Here is a 25,597-nt window from a genome sequence, read left to right as displayed (position 1 = left end):
TTCTTCATGCATTCGTTACGAGTCAAGTTGAATAGTGTAGAGCTCTAGTGTAGAGGGAAAACAATATATCTTATACAACTCATACAAAACGCAGCAGCACGAATCATAAAAACGAGAGCCCTCCCATTTTGAAAGAACTGCATTGGCTATCTGTACCTTTTATAGGATAGATTTTATCCCACAGAATGTCTGGCTGTTTATGTTCCAGTGCATGATCTTAGATCTGCAGATACTGGCCTTCTGCAAATACCATCCATAAAATACAGAAAACACGGAGAGGCCTCATTCATTTGATCTGTGTCACTTTAAATTAACACTCATTATTTCTTCTATTACTGTTAAGCTTTATCACTTGTCTGTAAAGCTCTATGAACTGCCACCAGTAGGAAAAGTGCTCTATAAACGAAAAGATTTCTGTTATTACATTATTATTAAATACTCGATGTGCTAAATCTTCAATCGCCTCTTAATTTCGATACAGCACATTTTTTGATTCACGTTATTTAAAAATGCAACTGATTTTATAGTTTGCAAATTTATAATGCCAATTTGGCACATTAAACAACAATATTTATATTGTGACTTTGGCTAATAGAAAGTACTGGGAATGTTCTATTGTGTGTCATGTGTTCATTTACAGTGTGAGCTTCAAATTAAAAAAGGCTAATAAAATCAGAAATCAGAACTGGTTAATAAAATTCATGGTCCTAACATATTAACCATGGTCATGGTCATTAACCATTGTTCACTACTCCCTGTGCAGTTTAAAGTTCCTATCCAAAGGAACTTTTTCACTCCCTATAGTTTGTAATTACTTTTAAAATGCCTGAATGCCCTGTGCAGTCCACTTTGCAGGGAACTTCTAAGGCAGTTGGATGCATCTCAACAAGACTGTGCATGCCTTTTCAAGTCAATGGAGTGAAAAGGGGTTCAGTTTCTGTCTGCCTAAGCCTTGAGTCAGAATATTTTGACATGATGGCTCTCTGATGTTGTGAGGTTTTTCCTCTCTTTCTAACAGCACCACCTATCGGTGGGCTCCCATGTCACCAATCAGTGACCCCTCCAAACAATAAATGGATGGAATGTGAACCATAGAGTCTTATCAATGTGTTCTAAATGTGTTCTAAAGGAACATGTTAGTGAATAAGTTACTTTTTTATGTGTTGTAATGAAATACATTATTGGATAAATTTGTGTCAGTGTCTTCTGCCTCATCGCTTTGTGGAAAGTCACAACAACATCTGCATCTGTTCAGAGAAAAACTTACTTCCTTACTCCAAAGTTTTGACGGTTTCCAAAGTTACCTTCAAAGAGCAGGCAGATCCGGAAGCAAGCTTTCAAGTGTGTCAAATGCTTGACAAGCGCTTGTGGCACATGTCAGTCGTTGCTCAAGACCACAATGAGAAGTTGATTTTCAGTCTCCTGTTCTCACAGCTGACGTCTCAGATGGGTTATCACATCAAGATGTTTGCAGTAGTGTTACTAATAACAGGTACGTCTGAAAGAATTTGACATTTTTACATATAAATGTATAAAAAGATAAAAATGTAGAAAGGCAGAAACTTGATAAAACTAAAAAAACCTTGAATAATTTCATCGTATTCATTTGCTTTTCAGCACAGTGGGCTTAATTCTTTGTAACTCCTTAACTGGTGTGCTTGCATCCTTCTATATTCTCTGAATTGTAGGGATATACACCACGGCAGGTTTTAACATATTGACGACGCCAGTGAAGAATTTTACAAACAATGACAAACTGTTTGGACAAACCATCATTAAGTCAAAAATTGGGTTAGTTGTTTCCAAGTCTTTTTTAAAGTTTATTTAACAAATAATAAACAGTGAAATGGTTAAAATTTAGACATTTCAATTTCTTCATACATATGTTTGTCACTGTCCAGAACAAAATGTACCTCTTTTTAAATTTTTTTTTTTTGGGAGGGAGAGGTTATTTTTCTACATAATTTTTGTAAACCTTCAACAAGGTGGCTGAAATTTACATCATGTGGAAATTTCACAAGGAATAGACCAATAGATGTGCTTCAAAATCGCTTGGAGTAAAGCCTCTCTAAATTACAATTTTGTATTTACTATTTCGGAGACACACATTTTTCTTTGGACATTGACATACTGAACTGAGTTCATAATAATGTAACTTGTAAGTGAAGCATTTAATGTTTTGTAAGCGATGAAAAAATTCAAAGCCCAAAAACCATAACTGAGAAATGTTTTTTTACAGAGTTTTTGTTCCTTCTCCTACAAATGGAGAGGTTTTTAATTGTACACTGGAAAAAGACTGTTCCCCAGTGAATGTTAACCCTACTGGTAGGTTTGATTACATTTATTGATTGATTTGTATCCGTGTAAAAAATAGACCAGAGAGATTTATGCATATTTATTTATGCATAGGCTAGTAAAATTGTATTGTTACGAGGATTATACTTTCAATAATAGAAGAAATTATGAACAAATTTTAATACTGAACCATTAAAATATTTCCACATTGTAATAAAAAAAAATAATGTACATATATTATCTTTATCTTAATAAAGAACTTTCAGTTAAGGGGAAGAAAGTAACCCAGAGACCAATAACATCTATATCATCCAGCCTGAGTGAAAAGGAGGAGCAACTCCTGGTACCAAATTCATGTCTTTAATAAGTTACACATTTGTTTAAAAAATGTATGGTGGAGTTTGTGTTTAAGGACTTTAAATGACTGATTAATTAATTGACTAACTAATTGGTTGTCTATTCCATTATCAGTACAGTTTTTTTTATCAAAGTGAATTGTGCTCATGCTGTAAATCAGACATATCGAATATATATCATGCGGGCAGTACGCCGTCTGATTCTCATGACAGTTAGTGTTCTGAGGAAAACCACAGTTTCCTCTGCCAAAGGCGTCAGTCTGGCTGACTTCTCTTTTAGATAATGAGTCGTTTTCTCAGACAAACATTGAATGTGAAGTCAGACAGAATATGTGGGTTCTCTCATGTGCAGCAGCAGACCTGTTTATTACAAAATTAGCAGTAATGAAAAAAAGTGAGCGTCCATCACAGCCACTTAATGTTTAGGGTGAGGTTTGCTGGTCACCAGACCCTCAGTAGAGTTATGTAAAGTGATTTTGATCTTACTCACTCACTGAAAACATCCTCTGGGACCTACTTTTGCAATTTTGGCCAGGTGTCAAAAATGGGACAAAGCAATCAGCAGTTGAGCTGCACAGCATTACTGAAGCAGGTCACGGCCTTAAACACAACCGAGCCATTTATTTCAAGCTATACCAAAGACGATTTTGCATCAACTGCATGAACATATTTTACTTCAAATAAAATAATTACTGTTTTCTCAACTTTCAAGGTCTGTAATCAAGTTCGGACCAAAAAGAGGGCCTCACCTGAGAATTTCAATGGACTTTGTGCACATAAAAATCAAAAGAAGGAGGATAAAATCAATCCTGCCGACTTAGGTATTGGAATTCTGCACCAAATCATGATTAAGAATTGTGTTTTCTAGAAACTGCCCTTGATTCCCACTCATTGTGCTTTTACCTCTTCAGTTTCAGAGCAACTCAAGCGAACTGCTGCAAATGATCCCAGTAAAGGTAAACGCATTTGAGGAAGTAAAAGAAACAACCAGAAGCATCCACTGTACGTCCTATTTTGTCTTTTCTTTATCACACTTTTTGTCTAACTCTGAAAACATACGGCTTTTGTAATTAGCTTCCTTGAGAAAGAGAAGACAGGCTGAGCAAAATGGCGGTGATGTGGATGAGGGCGAAGACGATGAAGGTATTTTTCATTTTTCTCATCCGTTCTGTGAAAATAGGTCATGACTAATGTGCATGGTGAATGTCACTGCCTTAGAAGACTTTTGCCTTACAGGGCCCATACCCTACATTTTCATTGTATTTTAGTTTTTCTCCTTAAGGTCCACTTACAACATCTGTGTGGTTTTATGTACAAAAAAAAATTAACATAACATTTTCCAACCCCTCTTTATCCTTTTAACCTAAACAGGCTGTTTTTGTTACTGAGCCTTCAAGACTGATATAAGATAAATGGGCTGTGTTCTGATTGGCTACCCTGTATTGTGCCTCATTTGAAAAAGACTTAGAGCAAAAACACTCCTTATAACTTCAGTGTAAATGGGTGGGGCTAAAGTGCTGTAGGTGGACATATGTAAATGAGATTGTTGTTGTGGCATCACAGGAACAATGAATTCAAGCAAACTGTTCCTGATTTTTTGAAACTGTACATTTTGACACTTTAACAATGTTCCGTGTTATTTCAAACTGCTTTATTTCAAAAAGAGGAATTTGGGCTCTATAAGATTAGACAATATTTCAGTATAGAAAAAAAAAACTTTTGGGAAAAAAAACAAAAGCATTAAGACTGTTGCGTCTGTCTGAAGATCCTGGGACAGAGATTGCTTTCGTGCTGGACGGCTCTGGCAGCATTGAGCGTGAAGATTTTACACGGGCCAAAGAATTTATGTCTAATGTGATGAAAAATGTCTGGACATCATGTTTTACAGTAAGTAGATTTTTCACTTTTAGTCTCAGCAAATTAGTTTAGCCTTAGTTTGAACAATATATAGTTTAAAGTGGTGGACAGTGTGATCAAATCCTGTATGTGAGTGAAAATAGAAATACACTTTTTATTATAAAAGCCAATAATATAACTCAAATAAGGTAATATTAGAGTAAAAGTAAAATTCCTCTTTTTATGTTTCTTCTATTTATAGTAAGTTGAAGTACAAATCACGCTGGTCAAATTAATGCTTGTTGATTTTTATTGTACAGCTCATTTTAATGTACAATTACTGTTTATTCGCTGAATTTAACATATCAAAAAATAAAATTGTGGCCTGTGTAAAAGTTATGGCACATTTTATATTTTAGTTATTTATTTTTCAATACATTACACTAAATTGAATCTGTACAATAAAATTTGCAGGAAAATGCCATATTTGAGTTTGTTCCCTGTCAAGGATGAGTTAACTTATTTTCACTTACAACCCCATTTCCAAAAAAGTTAGGACGCTGTGCAAAATGTAAAGAAAAAACAAAACTTAATGTTGTGCAAATCATTTCAACCCTATAATTTTCAATATTCTATGTTGAAAATAGTATGAAGACAACAAATCAAATGTTAAAACTGAGAAATTTTATTGCTTTTTGAAAAATATTTGCCCATTTTCACGTTCCAAAAAAGTTGGGACGGGGGCATGTTTACCACTGTGTTTCATCACCTCTTCTTTTAACAACACTCTATAATGTTTGGGAACTGAGGAGACACTGCTGTAGTTTTGAAAGTGAAATGCTTTCCCATTCTTCTTTGATATAGGATCAGCTGCTCAACAGTTCAGACTCCTTTGTCATATTTTTCATTTTATAATGTGCCAAATGTTTTCAGTGGTGACAGGTCTGGACTGCAGGCAGGTCAGTTTAGCACCCAGACTCTTTTAATACAGAGCCATGCTGCTATAATACATGCAGAATATGGTTTGGCATTGTCTTGCTGAAATAAGCAAGTCCTTCACTGAAAAAGACGTCATCCATATGGCAGCATATGTTGCCAAAACATGTATATATCATTCGGCATTAATGGTGCCTTCACAGATGTGCATGTCACCCATGCCATGTGCACTAATGCACCCCTATACCATCATGAATACTGGCTTTTGAACTGTGCACTGATAACAAGTGGTCTTTAGCCTGGAGGACACAGTGTCCATGATTTCCCAAAAAATGTACAAAATTTGATTTGTTGTTCCCCTCAGTCCATTTTAAATGAGCTTGGGCCCAGAGAAGGTGGCAACGTTTCTGGTTGCTGTTTATATATGATTTCATCTTTGCATTTAAGAGTTTTAATTAGCATTTGTGGATGCAGTGATGAACTGTTTTCACACAGTGTTGTTCAGAAGTGTTCCTGAGCCCATACAGTGATTTCAACTATAGAATCATGTCTGTTTTTAATGCAGTGCCACCTGAAGGCCCAAAGATCATGACCAGCGAGTACTGGTTTTTGGCCTTGTCCCTTGCATACAGAGATTTCTCCAGATTCTCTGAATCTTTTAATGTTATTATGTACTGTAGATGATGAAAAGCAAAAGTTCTTTGCTATTTTATGTTGAGAAACATTCATCTTGAATTGTTGCACTATTTGCCCATGCAGTCTTTCACAGAGTGGTGAGCCCGTCCTGATCTTTACTTCTGCAAGACTCAGCTTCTCTGGGATGCTCATTTTATACCCAATCATGTTATTGACCTGTTGCCAATTAACTGCCAGGTGTATTTATTACAGCATTACACAACTTTACCAGCCTTTTGTTGACCCCGTCCCAACTTTTTTGGAACGTGTTGCTGGCATCAAATTCAAAATGGGCATATATATGTTGTCTTTGTACTATTTTCAATTAAATATAGGGTTTAAATGATTTGCACATCATTGCCATTTGTTTTTATTTACATTTTGCACAGCGTCCCAACTTTTTTGGAAATGGGGTTGTAGAAAATTAACAAAGCATGTAATTAGACCAGGGGTGTTTGAACCTTTGCATGTAACTGTATAATGTTATTTGAGTTTGATGAACAATTTATGATATTATGATGTTATTTATTAAGACCTGCGTGGCTACAGACATGGAAACAGTTTTAAAAAAATAGAGGAAAATCTTCCTGTTTATTGAAAATGGCAAATTTTGGAACGAGATACATTTTAAATTTTTCAGAGTAACTCAGTAGAGCTTCTGTTACTCTTGCAAGGCCAAAAGTCCTGTTCACTACACAGAGCTTTCCCAGCTACACAAGTCCCATACAGCACAACGGAAAAAGAACAAACATAGCAGTGGTACACTGCCCCGCCCCCACAGCCAACAGCACTGTATAAGACTCCTCTAACATCTTTCATCTTTCTGACTTTTAAAGTTGTAGCTGTACAGCTGTAACTGCTTCTTATATAGGCTCAAACCACTGAGCAATTTAAAAGGGGCACTGTGCTATGATGGGTTTGCTTCAATTAGAAAGTAGATCTATCTCTTTCAGATATTTAGACAATTGAGTTTTTTCAGAGCTGTGAGTGTTGGCACCTGCTGCCCAAAGTAGCGTAATGAAAAGTAAAATACTGTATTTTGAAATGTAGTTGAGAGAAACTAAAAATAAAGTACATATACTTTAATAGCTTTTATAAAAAACTGATATTGAAAAACATACCTAAGTACAGTAACACATTTCATGCACGGCGTCATTTTCACTGCTGGGTTTTCTCAAATGAATGCATGTATTTTTTCCTCAGTGTAACTTTGCAGTAGTGCAGTTTGGAAGTGATATCAGAACCGAACTCTCACTGCAAGAAAATGATGATGTTGCCAAAGCTTTGGATAAGGTGAAGAGCATAACACAGATTGGCAACCGAACCAAGACAGCCTCAGCCCTCTACCACGTTCTGTAAGTACAGTGAACCAAACTTTGAAATTAAGAGTTCACCAAAAATATACAAACAGCCCCGTCAGCATCTATCAGTGTTTACTACATCATCTTACCACAAAGTCCTTACTAGCTACTGTGCCACTACTTTACAGCACAGAAGTTTTTGTTCCTGAAAAAGGATCAAAAAAGGAAGCCAGCAAAATGATCATTGTATTATCTGATGGAGAAATGTCAAAAGACCAGAAAAACCTAACAGGGGTCTTGAAAATGAAAGAGATGGAAGGAGTTCTTCGCTTTGCTATAGGAGTAAGTACTGAATTTTGTTTTACTGAATTTCATTACATATATAGGCAGGGTACTGCTCCCACTAGACTACTAAAGAGTATTTATGAATGATTTGTGATTTGTAAATTTTGTAAATTACCTTAAATTCAAAACAGTACAAAGCACTAGATTTCGTTTTATCTTATGAACCAATGTTTTTCATACACTCATTCCAAATTTGTTGCCTGCAGTACATTCCAAAAGTTGGGACAAGAGCATGTTTAGCACAGTCTTCAGTTGTAGCATCATACGGGTCCTTCTTTTTTGTATTTTTCACTTTTTAGTGGGGCACAGATCTGGACTGAGGGCAAGCCAGGCCCAGATCACCTAGTTAAGGGCCCCTGGACACAAATGTTTGGTGGGCCCCTACCTGGCAACCTTTTTTGGGTGGCCAGTGATTTTTTTTTTAGGATATCACACCAGTTTAAATGTGACTATGCAGCACCACCATGGCAGCATACTAACCACAGTGTTGGCACATCACCACAATGAGCGCATTTGTTTTTCCAATCAAGAAAATCTGAGAAATCTGTAGCAAGATTACTTAATGAGAATGCAGGTTAAAATGAACCCAACAACCAATGCAACACTTCCCTATAAAGCATGCAAACATTCTTGACAATAAAAACATTAACCTCAGTGAAGATGAGATGAACTACAATCAGACAGAAGCAATCAGCGAACTTAAAAACTCAAACAGTCAAGCAGTCTAGCTAAAGTATGGTGCCGTGGTGGATGTGTTTGTTTTTTCCATTTATATCTTACCTTTAATGACACAGATCACTGCCAACCAGGACAAATCAACTTTTCAACTCAGGTGGTTGATATATTATATATATATTTATATTTAGCTTTGGAAACGGGCATCTTATACTCTGAATATAATCATCTTAATATCTTGTTGAGGCTTCAGGTCTGGCTTTTACAGATTCCTCAGGCATAGTTTTGATTATTTGGAGCTTTATATTCAAGTTACATTCACAGGGACGCTAGCTCAATGCTAAAAACCTGAAAGCTTGAGTGAGATAATGAAGAATAGTGTAACAGTTACTAAGCAGTGATTGGAGGAGAAAAATAAACTGACATTTAGGAAAGACTTGGAGAGCATCAGGATTAAGATCGGATGTAACACAAAATTATACCATGCCCTAACAGCAACTGAGCATTCAAATGTAGTATAGCATCATGGTGCAAGGCCTGCAGGATGTCTACACTGTAAGCCAAACCACAGATGTAAGCAAACCACAGACCTCTCTTATAAGAGCTGCTTTACTGACAGAGCTGGCCAGCTGTAGTTTGGGGAAGCATTTGTATGCTACATTTTCCCCACATTTAACATCAGTAGCCTACATTTTAAATAACATTTTACTGCTGTGGTGGGCAGCTTGGTTATGCTAACTTGTTTCTATTTAGCTAACTTAAATAGCGGGCTGACAAGCGGTATTCACTTCTAACTTCCAGCGCTCTCGCTGTTTCTCTCAAAATAGAGAAGAAGAGAGATCAATCTCTTCTCCACTTCATGGAAGATTTTCTTCTAATCCAGTGTAAGGGGTGGAATTGTAGAAAAAACAGAAACGGGGCATCTGTCAAAAACGGTGCATTGCATGTCACTGCTCTGCTGCCCACAGCTGATGTAGACATCCTCACTGACTATAATGTTAGCGTTTTGGTGTTGTTGCTCCCGCTCGCATCGCTTGTTGTTAGGACATGATGTTAGTTCATTTTTACTGCTGTTTCCACCGTGAGTCAAAACAGCTATTTAGATTTTCTCATAATTGCTCACGGGGGACCCCCGAGTGGCTCAGGCACCTGGGCATGTGCCCATGAAACCCACTGGATGATCCAGGCTTGGGGCAAGCCAGTCCAGCACCTGCACTCTCTGATTACACAACCATGTTGTTGTAACCCGTGCAGAAAGTGGCTTGGTGTGCCCATGCTGAAACAAGGGACATCCCTAAAAAAGCATACAGCAGCCTTTACAGATGTGCAAGCTACCCATGCCATGGGTACCAATATCCCACATACCACAAAAGACCCTGGTCATTCAAATTTATGCCAGTAACAATCTGGATGGTATTTTTTTTCTTTGGCCCAGAAAGCACAATTTTCATTATTTCCATAACTGAGAGTTTCTACTGTGCATTAGTCCATTTCAGAGAGCAGTTGTGGCATTTATCTTGACAAGATAAAACATTAAATATCTTGTCTTTGTTCTGATCTTTAAGTTTAGTTTAATCTAACCCTGGTGGCAGTAACAACAGCATAGCTTTTTTACTGTCATGCTTTACTTTCTCCATGTTTAGGTAGTATAACTTTATTTTACTTGCTTGGTGACTCCTCCTTATTTTTCACATGAATGTTTCATCAGAAATGTCATGCTTTCATATGAATGTGCATGAGGTTTAATCACAGCCTGAGTGTCTAAACATGGGCTGCGTCCCAATATTTATAATAAAATGTCCTGTCATAACTGTGTTCCTTGATTTTGCCTGATCCGGTAGTCATGTGGATCTACATACTAGTCAACTCTGCCAATATATTTAGTGAGGCCTCTGGCTACAAAGCAAACAAAAATAAGGAACGTAGAACACCAAGGAAGTTTCATTCCTTCCTTTAGAAAGCTATTGGGATGTAGTCCTGGGGCCTGCACAAAGCCCTCACAAAGCAAGTTCAATTTAGACAAAGTTCCTGACCAGGTTTCATCAAGCTTGTGCAAAAAAGTTAACTTTGTAGTTATATGAGTGTAAGATTTTAGCGATTTGTTAATGACAACTCCGTTGCTTGTACTTAGACATGTAGCTTTGATTTCCACTTAATATACTTAAACCACAGGCTTAAGCAAAGAGTTCATCAAACTATGAACTATGTGCAGTATGTGAAGTGCCAAATTCAGTACTAAAATAGTATCTAGATTTTCAACATTTTTACTTTTAGTAATAAAGAACTGTGTAAAAGTACAGACATACTAGCCTACTGACATTAAAAACTCTATGGGAGCAAGTAAACAAGCATGCAAAAATTGCATCTGAATTCATTGTTTTAATTCAAGACAATTATGCATAAAATCCCAATTTGAAAATCTTTACGCAGTGGTGAATTGTTACAAATTGCCATTTTTAAGGAGAGACACAATAAAGCAATGATGTTTTTGGCATTACATATATATAACATAGACACATTACTAAAACAGTGCTGTTCTATTTACAGGTTGGACCTGAAATTCTGGGCAGTCCTAAAGCAATAAAAGAGATGATACAGATAGCTGGTGATGCAAAGAGATTCTTCAATGTGTCTAATTATGCTGCTCTGGAAACCATTCTTTCTAATATAGAAAAAAGCATAATTAACCTTGAAGGTAAGTCACAATTTCAAATTTTAGCCTTTTGGGGTTGCAGAAAGTAATACTAATAAAAATTAAAATGGTAATAAATTTAAAATGGCGGCACCTTGGCAGGTGTCACTCACACTTGTAAACTGCACATGCCACTTCCACTTCCATCACCACTTCCTTCTTTTCTCAGGCATTAACAAGGGCGTAGGATTTCAGTTTGAACTTGCAGAGGCCGGATTCAGCTCTCATTTAACTCACGAAGTAAGTTCTGGATGTTTCTAAGTAAGAAGTAACAGGCAGGTTTTTTAAAATGCACATAGTTTTCATGTTACTTCTTAGAGACATCTGAACACTACACGGATTTCTCCCTCAACTGTAGGGCTCTATGCTTTTTGGGGCAGTGGGGGCCTATGACTGGAGTGGAGGGATCATTCTGAAAAGGACGGAAGAGAACACTGTGACATTTTTAAATGCAACAAAGGAGGAACCAAGATTTTCTTATCTGGGTAAGATCTTGGGATAGTATGACTGTTGAATGTATTAAGGCAATAGTCCTTTTGAACAAATTCGAAATCTCTTTGCTTATTACAGGTTACAGTGTGACATCTGCACACTTAGGCACTAAAACACTGTACATATCTGGAGCTCCAAGGTATAACTTGACCGGTGCAGTCTTCATTTTTGATGGAACCAATCAGGATTTAATAGAAGGAGATCAGGTTTGAAAAAATGCAGCACACATACTTTAATCCTCTATTCTTTGTTAAACTATTTATCTTTTAAGAGTGGGATGATGCTAGGGTTGCCACCTGTCCAGGGTTTTCATGGTTCATCTTGGATTTTAGTTGTCTGTCTGGGGAAAAAAAAAACCAAATTCCATTCTTGCACACCAAATTTTCACATTTAATTATTTTCTTTGCAATTTAAACTACTTCTTATATCCATTCAAACAATTTGTCTACAAAGAATAAGTTTGGTTCAGATCTCCCTAAATATAGGAACAGAAAGGAGCACTGTTTGTAATACGTTTAGGCACAAGGCAGCAACCAACAAAGAACTGAGAAGACTAGGTTCTGTAGCTGAACTGACATTTATCTATCTCTGATTGCACCACGAACACAGGTACCCATCCACTGAATTTAGTTCAAAAAGTTTCTGATTGGGCATTCAGGAACTTTACAGAGCTGAGGTGGCAGCCCTAATAGTTAATAAGCCAAGACAAGTTTGGTGTCTGTAGTTTTCTTGTTTAGTTTTGCAATGGTGTTACAAGGCTAATACAATAGAAGTTGGGTGACACAGACCTCCACTACTTGTTAGCTACATTACAATCATATATGAAGTGCAAAACTGAAAAAGCAAACTTTAGATACCAAACATGCCTTGGCTGATCAACCAGGGGGTAAGGGAAAATTACTGGGGACAACACGGCTAGCATTCTGTTTTACATTAATGTCCATTCTCAGTTTAATGTCTCACCTGGTTCAAACAAGTCGTCATTGCAAATCTCTGTCTGTCAGCTGATATAAATATTGCTTTTACAGGTAGGGTCTTACTTTGGATCTGTTCTATGTGCCTTGGACATTGATAACGATCAGAATACAGATTACCTGTTAGTCGGAGCACCATATTATCATGAAAAAGTGGAAGAAGGCAGAGTGTTGGTGTACAAACTGCATCAGGTATGCCCACTAATTCTACCATGCCTTCTGAATATCTTGTATTTTGAAAGTATAACTCAACCTAACAACAACTCTTTGGGATGCCACCCCAGGGGAAGTTTGAGAAAGAAGGCTATGTATTACATGGAGTGGGAAAATACATCTTTGCAAGGTTTGGCTCTGCCATAGCGGATATCGGAGACATTGATGGGAACAAATACAGTGACGTGGCAATAGGGGCTCCTCTTGAAGCAGATGACGTGACTGATATCTCAGGAAGCATTTACATATATAATGGATTTAAAGATGGATTAAAGCAACAGTTTTCACAGGTGAGCTAAATCTCTGCGTTTTACCTTCTCCTTATCTATTCTGGATGTTGCAGGCCTTTATTAAAGAGTGGCCTACAATCATTAGGTTTTTTATTATTGCATTATGATTGTCAGTTTTGCAGCATTTGCATTTATTATTGCTATTCCAGAATATTTTCTACTTGTCTAAAGCACAACTTATTGCTATACAGCAGTGATCATCAACTCCTGGAGATATATTTTCCTGCATAGTTTAGTTCCAACCTGCATCTAACATGTACCTTCCTCTTTATTTAACATTTAATGCATATGATCCAGCCAATCAAAGACTTCTGGAGCAGGTGTGGTGGATTGCAGTTGGATTCAAATTCTGTAGAAAGGCAGATCTCCTGGCCCAGGATTGATGACCACTGCTATACAGAAATATCATATTATGCAATGGGACAGTTAACTGTAGATACACACACAGAAAGCTGCTTAAATTTTGTGTGCATAGCAGAATATTTTGTGTTGATTTACCCCAATATTACAGCAACAATTTCTATCCAGACTGCCCATTAAGGCAAGGTTACCTAATAATGCATGAACACGGAAATGTAGTTCTCAGTAATCATTTGGATTAATTACAATTCAAGGATACATTCAAAAAAGAAATCGCTCTGGTTAATCAGCTTTCCTTCATTGATTTTACTCAACTAATGCATGTAAATGTGAAACTGTATGAGTTGTGTTGTTTCAATGAAGTACACTTTGATAAGCATTTATTTTTTGGCAACCTTTTTTAAGAACTCAGCATCCTTCCTGTTGGCTCCTGGCATCACCTTTTAGCAGGGCCAGCTCTAGCCTTTTGGGGGCCATAAGCAAGATTTTTTTGGGGGGGCCTCCAGTCTTGTTACTTGATGTACTGTATAATTAGAAGCTGCTAAACTGCTCATCATGTTTCATATGATTGCCTGTTCGTCATAAACATCACACATTCATGTACACACGCACAAGATCACAGTGTTGGTAAATAAATAAAGGAGGTTTCTTACAAACTTATCCACAAAATGTATCCAGTAAACATAGCTGGACACAATGACTACCACAAGTTATCTACAATCTATAATGTATTGCAAATGATTAGATGCTCGTTTGGGGTATAAAACAATACAATTATATTACAGATCTTCTAACCTTCTTACCATTCTCAATCCAGGGGTCTGTCTCATGACGACGCAGTATTTCTAATTTACCCAGCTAACTGTGATTAGTTTGATCTAATCCTCGTGACAATGATGGCAGTGTTGCTTTGTTACCATTATAAATGCTTTAATTTCTACATGATCACAGCCCGAGTACCTAAACCTGGATAATTATAGTCTGAATATCTAAACCTGGATTAATCACGGCCTGAATATCTGAACCTCATTATAATTCATAATTTATATTTTATTTTTATATTATATTTTTATTTTATTATTTATAAATACTTATAAATAATAGTTATAAATACTTCGCTGTAGAAAAAAGGAACCATACAAGTATTTTTTCTCTGCTTTTTTAGTTAAAAGCGTCCTCCTAAAATTAAAGGAACGTTATGGACAAGTGATTAGAAACAATTTTAACTCTTCCTTTTTAGCTGTTTAGCTTCATTCACCCCCATTCATTGAGGACTCACTCGCAGTCACCCTCTGGCATTTTGCAGTCATGTTTTTGATATAACGGGGGAAACAGGAAGAGGCCAAGCTCCTCATAAACCAGCTCTGGTAATAATGTACCAACTATGAACGAGATGACACAGGAAGCTCTGTAGACAGTGGTGGTCTGTGAGGTCATTAAATACTTTGTGACATGTGGACGGAGAATTCCTTTCACTTATTTATCTGTATTTAACGTTGAGCATAAATGAGCCTTTATATGATATGTTATCATGCACCCCACTGCTGAGTCTGCTTCTACTTCAACTGAGTTGTATAGTATTTTTCACATAATTACAAAGAGCAATCCTAAACACAATTTGACCTGCTTCTACTTCCATTAGTTAAACCCAATCTTAATAAGTTGACTGTAAGAACAATCCATAAAAACATCAGTCTAGTATACACTGTAGTATATACACTCAGTCGGTATGCACTCAAATCACCCTTGTGTTATTAACTCCAATGGTACACATACAGTGAAGTATCTTAGAACCTACTCAACACACCTGCATGGGACCATTTGACATAACATTTTTAAGTAAATGTAACATTTGATTTCTTTGTGTAGTAATGCTGTGTAGCCAAGTAAAGCACTCAGAACCATCACAGACCTACAGCATCATATAGTTCCAAAATGAAAAGTGAACTGTTTATGGACTGACTGTCTTTACTGTCTACTGCACTTCACACATCATACGTGAAACCCACTTATCACTTATGTCCTGTTTTTGGCACTGATCATCCAAATGATCTGTTTCAGCTCATTCATGTCACTTCCATTTCAAAGCATTCCTGATTATTTTTTCTTTGCAGAGAATTGCACCTTCAGATTTCGGGATGAAGCTTGTGCATTTTGGCCAGGCAGTGAGTGCCATGTCTCACTCTGGAGAGAACAAAAAAAATTACTTCAGTGTTGGGAGTGATGGGGTCGTAACCGTCTTTAAGTGAGTGAAAAAAAGGAACTGTAGGGGAAAAAAGTATTGTTCAACATTATTCCACTAAGAGACTAACATGAAAATGATTGGATATGTTTATCTATTTCACATTTATTATTTGGGTTGGGAGATTTGTTGCCTTTGAACTCTGTAGTGACTTTCCTGATAATTGGGCTTGTTTTATGTATTTTTCTTAACAGGACAGTTCCTGTCATCATTCTTGAACCACAAATAACAGTTGATCAAGCACAGATTTCCCTCGAACAGCAAGGCAAAGACAAATCAAGCAAGTTTGAGATGAAACTCAATATCTGCTTTAATGAACAGAGGAATAAAATTATTTGTAAGTTCTCAAACCTAGTACTGAATTAATTAAAAAAGCTTGAAAATGTATATATTTTATATATATATTATTCATTTTTTCTTATATATTTTTTCAACTGTCTTTTTAGCTGACGAAACACTAAACATTGAGTGCCAAATTGATGTGGACTCTGATAAAGAAGAAAAGCGACTTATTGATAACCAAGAAAAGAGATTCATATTCAAACTGACAAACGATAAAACCTGCCTTGAAACAAGAAATCTAGAATATGTGGTAAGTTTAGACTGGAATCTATCTAGAGTTTGTTGCCAGACAGAAAGACCTAGGGCCATATTACAGAAACTTCTTAAGTCTGAAATCTTATCTTATATCTGCTGTCACCATGACAACTTTAGTTAGGACTGAATTTCGGACAGAAGCTATTACAGTTCTTAAGTTCATAATCTTATCCTAACTCCAGATAGAAAAACAGTATTACAGAAACATCTTAACTAGACAGAATTTCCTAAATCCTGTCCTAAATTTAAGACTGTTAAGCTGTCTTAACTTGTTTTAACCGTCTGTTTCTATCATTTTGTGCAGTAACAGGCAGCATAGTTCACTATAACTAGCATAATGATGCTACATTTATCTAACGTTACACTGAAAATGGTGCTTCGACTTGTGCAGGGTTTTTTTTACAGCGTTTTTAAAAAACCCAGACGCTGTACACGCGATCTCCACTGTCCCCTCTTATTGCCTTCGGGTGTTAATGTATGATAAAACGTATGAGGAATAACATAAAGTGGAGAGCAGCAGCGCTCTGAAAAAAACAGCAAGAAGCGCGGCCACAATATTCTTAACTTTCCGTTTATCGCACTTTAGTTTTATTTGACCTTTTTTATTATTTATATTTTTATTTTTTATTTGACCTTTTTTACATCACTAATGGTAGCTTATGTTAGCTGTCTGGCTAATTAACTTGATTACGTGTTTACATTTCAGCTGTGCGCACATGGTCGGTTGCTAGGTAACAGACACGACAGTTGATTGTCAACTTCGATCAAATAAGATTCTTAAATTAAGATAAGATTTGCTTCTGTAGAACAAACTTGTGAGAAATCTTATCTTGACCTGTCAGATCTTAAGACAAAAAGATAAGAAGTTTCTGTAATATGGCCCCTGAATCTGTTTTTGTTTGTTTGTTTTTAAAGTAAAATGTTTATCACGTTGGAATGTTACACTTGTCTGTCTGCAGGGCTGCTACGATTGTTTTACACCTATCAAAATCAAAGTACATTTTACCATGGTCCCAGTCTCTGACGAAATCCCTGTGCGAGTTCTTGATGCTTTTAGTCCAGCAGTGTCCATAAAAGAGGTACATGACTTCTACAGGCACATACAATACAGAGTAAAAGTCTTAGACATCTCAGCACATTGTTTAAAACCATTTATCTTGGCAATAAGTGTTTTTGTTGGTAAAAACACCATTAGAATAAATACATGTAAACAAATAAATTATATCTTTTGAGCTAGTTTGAATAACAAAGTTTGTTCTACGATGTCTCCTCAACACCAGCAGACATCTCAAAATGTTTAAATTCAAAAGCATGCATCCATTCTTGACAATTAAAACACTGACCCCAGTGAAGAGAAGAGAAGAATTACCATCGTACAACAGAAATGTACATAAAGATGGAGAAAATCAGCACACTTAAAAACCCAAACAGTCAAGCAGTCTAGCTAAAGTATACTGCCATGGTGGGCGTGTTTGTGTTTTTTTCCATTTATATCTTACCTCTGATAACACAGATCACTGCCAACAAGGACGAATCAACTTTGTAACTCAAGTGGTTGACATTTTATGTTCGGGTTTGGAAATAGGCATCTTATACTCTGTTGAAGTTTCAGGTCTGGCTTTTACAGATTCCTTCAGGCACATCTTTTCAATACTTGGAGCTTCATATTCCAGTTACATTCACAGGGACGCTAGCTCAATGCTAAAAACCTGAAAGCTCGAGCGAGATAATGAAGGATAGTGTAACAATTACTAAGCAGTGATTGGAGGAGAAAAAATGTTTAGGAAAGAGTTGGAGAGCATCAGGATTAAGATCGGCCGTAACACAAAATTATACCATGTCTTAACAGCAACTGAGCATTCAAATGTAGTATCGCATCATGGTGCAAGGCCTTCAGGATGTCTACACCGGAAAGGTGACAAGTCAAAATGTAAACAAACCGTAGACACTGACAGACTGACAGAGCTGGCCAGGTGTGGTTTGGGGCACATATTCAGTAGCATTTGTAACGGGTTACGTTTTATCCCCATGATTGAATAGTCTAAATTACACAGTTTAAATTGTATTTTATCGCCAAGGTGGGCAGCTCAGTTGTGCTAACTTGTATCTACTTAGCCAACCTAACTAGCTAGCTAACAAGCGGTATTCACCTCTAACTTCCAGCGCTCTCCCTGTTTCTCTTCAAATTGTTTACTGAAAGGGTCATAGAGATCCCTTTCTTCTCCACTTGAAGGAAGATTTTCTTATGGAGTTAATTTTGTGCCAAAAGTTTCAAACAATATGATAAAATCCACAAGCAAAGTATTATCAAAATGTCCAAAATACGTTGCAAATACAAATAATGAGAGTTAAATCAAACATATTTTTAAAAAGATTTCTACTCAGATTTTTCACTCATTCTGATATAAATGTATTAATAATTTTGCCAGTTTTTGCTTTAATTTTTTTTCTATATGCTTATTTTGCCGATGTCTTTTTTGCTTCTGGAATCCCTCTTTTGCTTCTGAAATTTTTGTTTTGCTTCTGACTTTTGGCACTTTTTAACAGGGCATTCACCTGTACTCTTTATAGGTCAACTGATTTGGAGTGACAGGTCTTCTAAATACGTAGCCACATCCTGTCCATGAGCAATGATCTACCTTGAACATGGCGAAGCACATCATACTGAGTGTAGTACTGCAAGAGAGGATTATGCTGATGTCCAACATTATGAGCAATATTTGTCATATTTATTAATGTAACACACACTCAAGAGTCCTGTTTAGGGTTTACAGCTGCTGGTGCTATCTAGCCTAGCAGTGTCGCTAAGCGGCTAACTAGGCGAGGTTTGCTGTTTAAATATGTGTTTATTAGCCCCGCTTCTATGGCAAGCCATTTTAGCCTAAAATGACACCAGTGATACAAGACATAACCCTGTTTTTACTAGTAAAAAATTTAATTCAAGAGATCTGTAATGCAGTTTTCACTAGTAAAAACTATGATGCCAGATATCTACTATGCAATTTTTACTAGTCATAATATCAAGTATACATATCTACAAAGCCATTTTGACTAGTAGAAATACTAATTCAAGACATCTTTACTATAGTTATGACTAGTTATAATATGCATTAGAGATATGTATAGATTTAGATCTCTAAATACAGTTCTAGATATCCAGAATTCTGTTTTGATTAGTAAGAATAAATATTATTGATACCTAAATGTAGAATTAGAACTAGTCAGAATGCAGTTTTGACAAGTAATAACTACTATTTAGATACAGATATCTGTAACTATGTTTTGACATTATTATATCTACAATTAAGGTTAAGTCATAATAGCTTTACAGATGTCTTCATTTAAGTTATTGAGATTTAAAATATAGGTTTAGAGATCCACAATTCTAATTCTTACTAGTCAAAATTATGTTTTAGATCTCTCCAACTGTTTAATGAATATATAAACAATTATGATTTTGTCTTTTAATGCATATTTATGAGTGTAACATTAGGGGGAAAAGGGTGGTTTCATTTTCATTTCATTATCTAGGTTATATTTTAGATCTAGTTGTACTGCACCATATAGTTTTAAAGGTAGGTTAACTTTTGATCTGACCTGTTATTAAGCATGCCCGATGGATGCGCCAGTATAAGTAAACAGCAGGTTGCAGGTTACTCGAGAACAGTTATTGCAGATGGGTTGTAGTTCTTCTTCCAGTTTACGTGAATTAGGCCTATTCAAAATGCTTTTTTTCTGGCCTAGTTCAGGACAAAATCCATATGTTGTGCAGCCAGTGAATTGAAAGATTAAATGATTAACCAGACTTTAACCAAATAAGCTAAAAATGCATTAGCAGGTATACAATTTTGCAAGTCATGGAAAATACATTATTATATCAATTAATACATCAGCATGAAAGCCAAAGGATCTCCTACCTCCTGCCAAATGCAGGTAAATGTTGCTGAAAGATTTGCCGCTCTACAGGTTCTCTGGCATCGCATCTCACCACATCGTGCTCTGCCGTCCGCAACTGGTGTAGACATCCTCCATGATTGTAATGGAAGTGTTTTGGTTTTGTTGTTCTCACTCATGTTGCTTGTTGTTAGAACATGGTGTTAGTTCATTTTTACTGCTGTGCCATTAGTAAAGTTCCCACCGTGGGTCAAAACAGCTGTTTAGATTTTCTCATAATTGCTCATGGGGGACCCCCTAGTGACTCGGGCACCTGGGCATGCGCACTGGATGATCCAGGCCTAAGTACAAGTTGTATCCTGCTAAAAAGGGATCCACAGTAATCTGTGAGACAGAAAATCTAAGGTTAAATCAAAGAAAGCTTGAAGTTAGCTGGCTAAGCCATAAATCCTGCTTCGTGAGACAGACCCAAGAGATTGGATGATAACTACAATAAGTCATAAGGAATGGTCTGGAAATGGTTAAACAAACACAATGACATATATAAAACCACTACTTTTTGTACTAATCTTATTTGTATTTTTCTGAGCAAATAAGCACTATTTAGCACAACTAAGAACTATTTATCTGGGCAATAAGTGTGTTTCTGCTTTCACAACCACCATATATCGTTAGAATAAATTCAGACGAAGGTAAATGCAGTAAAAAGTAACAAGAACTTATTGGTTTTAAAAAGTAATTGATTATATCTTTTGGGCTAATTAGCCCCAGCCATTGTGTAGTTTGGTTCCAATCCATCACCAGCACACCTGATTTAATATATTAAAAGACTAATTAGCCAAGTCACCTATTAGATTATAATCACAATTATTACTGATCTGAGGAAAGGGTTGGAAATGGGTAAGCAAGCACACTGACAGACATAAATAACTGCTTATTGTACTAATTTTATTTGCATTAATTTCCTCAGGTGACTAAAACAGTACTGTGTATGCATGTATATATTTTTTTTTATAAAAGTTTACTTGCCTTAGGTTAGTCTTAAAAATATATGTTAAGCTATTTATCTGGGCAGTAAGCATATATAAACACTAACATTAGAATAAATACAAATAAACAAACAGACAAACAGTACATTTGTGTCAGTGTGTTAGCTCTACCATTTCCAAACCTCTCCTTGAGAAAGTCCAGCACTTACTGTTAGGTCAGTTTTACATGTATATTTAATCTTAACAGGAGTGCTTACTTTTGTCTGCTTACTTTTAACATTACGTCTTTGTCTTTTCAATGATTCAGATTCCATTTGAAAAAGAGTGCAAAGATCCAAACTGCAAGTCAGTTATTTCATTGGATTCAATACTCAGGTGAGTCTGCCATTCAGATTTGAAACTGTTCTTTGAGAGTGCTACTCAGATCAGATCACAAGCCATTATCCTGGAGTATCACTGCACTGCCCATTATTTTTCCTGGTCTTAACATACCTGACCCACTCAAAAGCTCAGTAACAAGACTTTTGTATTTTTATAATGGCTGTATTAGAGCAGGGAGAACACAAAACCATTCACTGCAGGACTATAGCAGGAACAAAACTAGGAAACACTGGGATGAAGCTCAGATTGCTCCCTCAAAATAGTGCACCACATGCAGAGGGGAAAAATTGGTCTGACCAAGTGAGGAGACCAACGTTAGAAGGCTATAGGTTGCATTCAACAATTCAAACATAAATCTGTACACTTGTCACACTGATATCTCATGCTTCATATGTCAATATTTAAAAAAAATTAAAAAGTAATATTGTTATACAAAATTAAATATTAGTATTATTATACAAAATAATCAATATTATTAAAATGAAAAATAATATTGTATATATTCAGCATAAAGATTCGATTTTGTTGCCTGTTTTAATGGCATTTTTTTCTTTCCATTGTGTCACCATTGTGTATTCCATTTCATTCAATTGTGTAAGGCTGACTCTACATGGTAAAGCTTTCATGCAACTAGTTGCATGTTGTGCAACTAAATTTTCAATTGCAATTCAAGCAAAAGCAATTCAAAAACAATCAGTATTACACAAAACACATTCAGTTACTGCACTAGTTAGCCAAATTATCAGCACATATTTTTTATGTGCTTATCTGCAGCATTTTTATCAGCTTCACATGCTTTTCCAGCTAGATCATTGCTGATCATTTTTCCAATATCTATATGTGTCTTTTGTCTCTCTAGGGGATCTTTATTATATGATTCTTATATCTGTTGTGTTTATGTTAAGAAAATTATTGTTAATCATTATGATTATAGGCTACCTGATCAGTGGCTTGATGTTATCACACAATGTGCTATTTTCATTTTGATTGGCTGATTCATGAAACTTGTTCCATGAGGTTGGGACACTTGCAACTGTTGTGGTTGAGTTTCAAATGAGTTGCATGACATTATGCAACTCAAGACCAATTTAGTTTCATGTAGGTACTAAAGTTGCTTGAAAGTTTCACTGTGTAAAGCCAGCTTTAAAGTCTTTGTCCGATCTGTATGTTGTTACAAAATCTTTGGAACATACCCCAATTGTGATAAATATGGTGATAATTAGATCTGTAGAATTTTTTTTTGAAAAAATGGAGTACTATTAATAACTGTTATGGATCATTCAACTGTAATAAGACACCAAACGATCATAGTACAGTAAATAGGTTTTAAAAAAACGATTCCAGGACAGGCCAGTGCTTCTTTCTGTTTGTCAGAACTGACTATAAATAAACAGAACGACAATCTAATTTGGGTTTAATTAAAGTTTTAAACTGCTGTTGTCAGCTATCCTTTATAATTTATTATATCTGAAAGCTCTTTTGAAACTACGCTTTGTACTTTTTTTTGATAATTATCTCATGACCCCCAAAATGATCTTGCATGATTTAAAAAACTAGAAGGAAAAATGACCCTCCCCTCCACCTCCATCCCTTCTTGAATTTGCACTAGTGACATGTCATGAAATAATGGCGCCAGTTCTCAAATATTGCACTCAGTCCAGTAGGGAGCCATTTTGGACTGTATGTGAGTGTACTTACTTTTGTGACTACTGACTTTTAAGTATACATATATATACATTTCATTACAGTACTGACTTGATCACAATTGGCTCCTCTGAAACCCTACATATAACTTTCGATCTTCAGAAACTCTGGGGACAACTCGTATATGACCACTCTGACTCTGAGTTATCCTGAAATACTTCAGTCAAAGGTAAATCATGCTTGCACACATACTTCTGTTTATGGACAGCATTGTTGGTAGCTGACTTCAACATTTTCGTCTGTGTGCACAGAAAAATGAGGGCGGACAATGTGAGGTGAAAAAGATGAACTTCAAATAGTTTGCAAACTCCTGCATCCTGTTTTCAAAAAAGATGCACGGGTATGAATCAAGCATGCTGTGGCAATAAATTCAGAATTTTTGTGACTTTGGAATTTCTCAACTTTAAATATGGCTTCTGCATTTTGTTATTCTTTCTCTATTCTGTACCATAACAGACCATGGTCAACATCACCTGGCAGCCTATAGACAAAAAGTCAGACCTGAGCAATGGGTACCATCACTGCTGTTTTAACAGGGTTTGTCATCTTGAATTACTCTCTCTGTAAGTTTACTGATTGGAAGAAACTATTTGCTGTATGTTCTACTCAAATATTTTTACTTTCTCTTTTTACTTTCAGTGGAATTAATGGCACTGAAGAACTTGACTCCGAGTCGTATGTTTTTGGAATAAAGAATGCACTTGAACTTCAGCTTACTGGGTAAAAACATTGTACATTTTTCAGTTGATTAGTCAAAGTTGTGTTTACCCATATTGCTTATAGGCATTTTTTTTTATATTTCAACAGCATAGCCTCCCCAAACATAATAACTATTGAAGAAGGGGCAAAAAAAAAGTTGTCAAAAGAGCTGCAGTTCAGTTTTAAGGTACGGTATGGGAAGGCAATGATGGGAAAGATTAAGTTCGGTCACAGTTACGAATAACAAGGCAGAGAATATCATTTTTACTGCAGAGGCATGGCTTTTCCTATATGCTGGTTGTGTTTTAAACATAGATCTGATGTGTCTTTGTGCTCTGTCTTTCAGCTGCTGGGTGAAAACAAGTACAAGGCCGAAATAAATGTGACTGTAACAATCCCAAAGCAGAAACAGAAAACAGATCTGACAATAACGGGTTTCGAACCAAAGGTATGCACATGAATGATAAATTACAATAGCCTACAAAGTTTTAATATTAATTTGTGACTTTCCTTTTTCTCAGAACTGTGCACAGTTTGATGACAAGGTAAGGGACTTCCTCTTCCAAAATCAGTGTTTTCTAGTTCTTTAGCAATGTTTGAATTAATCATGCACAGTATGTGTTACTTTTTTATTTGTTTGCCGTGTCTACTAGGACAACTACCATATTATGTGCACTCTGACAGACCTGCAAGACATAAACATTAAGGCTACTGCTCTTATCCACGTTGAGGTACAGTAGAAAAACTGGCTATTATTGTTGTTATTGTTGTTTGTTATCAGAAACAACCTTGACTTGACAAATCTAAGGCCCATTAGTCCAAAATGTCAGAGATCTGGTGTAATTTCATTGTGAGGTCTTGTGAGCCTGAAATGTTGCGAGCACCAGAAGGTAGCGAAGAAAGCAGTATATCCCATCTCACCAGATCTTTGCAAGTATTTGACTGGCATGAATAAAATCACTAAAGTCACTTAATATAGTGTCCTCCTGACTAACAAAGAATCTAGTTGTGAAAGCTGGTATTAAGAATTTAATTTTAAAAAGTTTGCTTCATACTTAATAAGTTTATTGGCCAATAAAGTTCGAGCAATTTTCATGTTTGGTCTGAGATAATATCTTTTTAACTTAAGCAGGATACACATGAGAAGATTACTGCTACAGCAGAGCTCAGCTTTGATGAGAACGTCTTTTACGGAAAAGACATAAGGAAGACAGAGAAAGTGGGTGAAAGTTATCTACCACACACCCAAACATACTCTCAGTTTTTTCATCTAATAATAATAATAACTGGTTCACTCTCTCATATGTTTTTGTCTGAATGCAGGTAGAGGTGGCAATTAAAAAACTGATTGTTGTGAAATCAACTGCACCTATTATAGGTGGCTCCATTGGAGGTTTTGTCCTTCTAATCATCATCATCGTTATTCTTGTCAAGGTAAAATGAAGGGTTCTCCTCTGACCACTCAAAGTTTTATTCAAATGAAACATGAATAAATGAACTATGTTAATATTCCATGTGTGTCCTCTTATCTGCAGTGTGGCTTTTTCCGGCGACGGCGTCGTATGGAACGTACGCCAAGTACACACTGAGGATTTGCAGAATGCCAACCTGCCCTTCCTTTATCACAGACAAGGCGTTGACAAACACATCT

The 25,597-nt window shown here is 36.2% G+C and overlaps 1 protein-coding gene across 1 annotated transcript; it reads left to right on the top strand.

The window, feature by feature from the left end:
• Positions 1 to 1,341: 1,341 nt before the first annotated feature.
• itgae.2 (integrin, alpha E, tandem duplicate 2) lies at positions 1,342 to 25,597 on the top strand. Its single transcript, XM_036556859.1, is given in 33 exon segments — positions 1,342 to 1,492; positions 1,689 to 1,791; positions 2,240 to 2,325; positions 2,553 to 2,638; positions 3,364 to 3,472; positions 3,563 to 3,607; positions 3,726 to 3,794; positions 4,417 to 4,538; positions 7,302 to 7,453; positions 7,588 to 7,741; positions 10,967 to 11,114; positions 11,281 to 11,351; positions 11,470 to 11,596; positions 11,682 to 11,809; positions 12,632 to 12,769; positions 12,862 to 13,080; positions 15,555 to 15,685; positions 15,877 to 16,019; positions 16,129 to 16,274; positions 17,239 to 17,358; positions 21,470 to 21,537; positions 23,292 to 23,346; positions 23,348 to 23,416; positions 23,499 to 23,517; positions 23,754 to 23,784; positions 23,887 to 23,967; positions 24,055 to 24,133; positions 24,293 to 24,394; positions 24,468 to 24,491; positions 24,600 to 24,677; positions 25,079 to 25,165; positions 25,270 to 25,380; positions 25,482 to 25,597. Coding segments are annotated over 33 exon segments (3,297 nt in total). The 5' UTR covers positions 1,342 to 1,350; the 3' UTR covers positions 25,536 to 25,597.

The sequence above is a fragment of the Colossoma macropomum genome, unplaced genomic scaffold (assembly GCF_904425465.1).
Source record: "Colossoma macropomum unplaced genomic scaffold, Colossoma_macropomum, whole genome shotgun sequence".
Lineage (NCBI taxonomy): Eukaryota > Metazoa > Chordata > Actinopteri > Characiformes > Serrasalmidae > Colossoma > Colossoma macropomum.
Note: the sequence above shows the minus strand (reverse complement) of the source record. Positions and strands in the feature narration are given on the sequence as shown.